General features: G+C 53.6%; 2 protein-coding genes across 2 annotated transcripts in view; both read left to right on the plus strand.

The window, feature by feature from the left end:
* Positions 1-1413, plus strand: part of LOC147469076 (uncharacterized) — a 2556-nt gene extending 1143 nt beyond the window's left edge. Inside the window, exons 2-3 of the mRNA XM_086551141.1 lie at positions 896-1149; positions 1380-1413. Coding sequence (XP_086407267.1) covers positions 896-1149; positions 1380-1413 — 288 coding nt within the window. The remainder of the gene's footprint in view (positions 1-895; positions 1150-1379) is intronic.
* Positions 1414-1736: 323 nt separating this feature from the next.
* Positions 1737-2500, plus strand: part of LOC147469077 (uncharacterized) — a 1176-nt gene continuing 412 nt past the window's right edge. The window contains exons 1-2 of the mRNA XM_086551203.1: positions 1737-2293; positions 2425-2500. The exon at positions 2425-2500 is cut by the window's right edge and continues 412 nt beyond it. Of these exons, the coding sequence (XP_086407329.1) occupies positions 1922-2293; positions 2425-2500 (448 nt within the window). The 5' untranslated portion in view covers positions 1737-1921. The remainder of the gene's footprint in view (positions 2294-2424) is intronic.

Here is a 2500-nt window from a genome sequence, read left to right on the forward strand (position 1 = left end):
CCGTCATGATCCTAATGGTTCGTTGGGCGGGGATCGGGGGGAGAGTGAGAATTCGACTACTATGGTTCGGGTGATCGGATGCTGCGTAGAGGCTGGATGCTAGTAGCATTAGTAGTTCTGGGTCAACCTCCATTGACCTTGGGTTTCGGATAACTAGGGACTATCTGTTGTGGAATGGTGGGTTCTAGCAATACATCTGCCAGGCAGTCAGGGCCGCCTTCGGGCTAATCACGAATTCACTCCTGTTACGCCGGTGTGGGCGGGGACGAATCATTAGCGTCTCGTCGCTGCGCATAATGAAGGTGTCCTTGCGTCCCGAGGGCTTCCAATTGTAAAATAATTGCGGGACTTGATGGCCAATTTGTCGTCGAAATGCAGGCCTACGCCACACCAGCCTCGCCCTGGTGGCGAGGGCTGTGGTTCGGTTAATTGTTCGCTAATCGATCCTTGTTTACTTCAAGCCACTTAACTTCGCCTAAATCAGCTGTGTCTGGCAGGCGTGATGGCCGCCGCCGGGATGTCTCGGGACCAAAAGTGCGATCTATAAACAACGGCGAGATTGAGATCTAGTGCCGCCGGCCATATCCCTCACTCGTGACGTCTTAATTTTCGTGTCAGCACCGTGCAGGCCGCTTACCTTGGCTACCCAGGCAGAGGCGATTTTCCCGCGCTAGAGTATAGGAATGACGTTCTTAGCCCTACTAACGCAGCCTGCGGTTGCCCGCCTTAGAATATAGTTTCTCGCCGCAAATTGCTCTTGGCGTTGAAACCAACATTTTTGTCTAAGTTACTTTAAAGTCATATATTCGACTATATTACCGACTAACTGTCCCAGATAAACACATACGAGAACGACAATTCAGTTTCAACTTCTAATAACGCCTTGTTATTACAGGATTGTGAGTGTGAAATGGAGGCGCCACCGGCCTTCACTTTGCCGCCTCCGCCGCCGCCACCAGGATTCCACTACCTCCAAGATCCTCTAGAGGACACTCCGCTCGAGTCCTCCTCGACGCCCCTTCCTTGGACATGTCCCGTCCTGGTCAGCAACCCGCAGTACTACGAGGACACCATGTTTTCTTCGGTTGCAGCTGCCTGCGTCGCCGCCCTCCTGCTGGTGTTGGCTGCTATCATCACCATTGCCTCCAGGTAAGCGCCGAGTGTATAGCATTGTATGGAGTATCTGACTTGTTTTCATCCCAAAATTCATGTATACATGTGTTGCGTGCCTTGGTGGAAAGAGGCAGTGCAAATGAGTATCAGCACTCATTTGTGCGGATGTGGTTTGCATGTAAATACGGGACAACAAGATGAACGGACGCGTTTGGCCTTGGCTGAGGTATGACCGCAACTATCAGTGTGGTCCTCATGGCCGCCAGCCTCACGTCGTCGCCTGTCGAGCCAAGTTTTTAAAGACTAAAGCTTGCTTATCTGTCGTGCTTGTGTGTGCATGTGTTCCCTAGGAAGTAGTTCTATGAATTAAAGAGTATTTTCAAGGTGCGGTATATCAGTAGTATCGATCTTTCATAGGGTGCCGATCTATGGATGTACTTAAGGGCCTGCAGGTGTGTTTGGCTTCTATGTTTTGTTATTCGGGTGGGCAGTTAAGGGTCGGAGTGGGTGGGCAGTGAGCAGCTGAGACTTAGGACTATCTTCTCCATCATGAGGGTTATGTTACTTGGCTTCTCACCTTACCTGGATGCCGCCTTATGCTTTCGTTTTTTGTTCCTTACGGTGATTATTACCACTGCATTCCTGCCTTTGGGGTTGATTATAAACATCGAGAAGCTGGGTAAATTTCCCTCTAATTACGAAAGAATCTCGCTCACGAATAGCGTTTTCTTTTCTCAGGAGGCGCTCCCCGGTCCGCCATTACTCGCCCAGCCCGGTCTACCGCACGACGCCCTCCGCGAGCAAGCCCATGCCTCGCTCGCCCTGTCGCGTTTCGTACGCCTCCCTCGAGCAGTCGTTCGCCGCCGGATACTTCTCCCCCAGCGAGGCAGGTCCTTCTCCGTCCCCAACCTACTGCTCGCCCTGCTCCCCCACCCCCTCCCGAGTCCTCCCTGCCACCCCCTGCTCCTCTCGCATGGTTGTCCGCTACCACACCTCCAGCCGGTCCTTCAGCCACTCCCTGGCCCGCCCGCACACCTCCGCCCGCACGCAGCCTGCCCACCCGCACTGCAGTCCGGTGCACCGCCCACGGCTGGCGAGAGTGATCTCCGGTCAGCTGCTGGTCCTCCCGGCCGCCGGTGCCAGCCCGCGCTTCCACCAGAAGCTCCCCGGCATCGAGATGGTGAGTTCAGTCTCGCAGGAGCGCTTTATTTTGTTTTATGAATATTTCACCCACAGACACACGCAATAGGTCTCTAATATATGGATATATTTTAGAGTAACGCTTCTAATACTAATATTATGTTCCCTCAGAAGTCCCCTGAGCAGCGCGCCGTCGAGAATGTGTACAGCCCCCTCCCCGTGCCCTCCGCCCAGACTGCCTTCGTCT

Source organism: Penaeus japonicus, unplaced genomic scaffold, assembly GCF_977035675.1.
Source record: "Penaeus japonicus unplaced genomic scaffold, GWHDUDI00000001_assembly GWHDUDI00000024, whole genome shotgun sequence".
Lineage (NCBI taxonomy): Eukaryota > Metazoa > Arthropoda > Malacostraca > Decapoda > Penaeidae > Penaeus > Penaeus japonicus.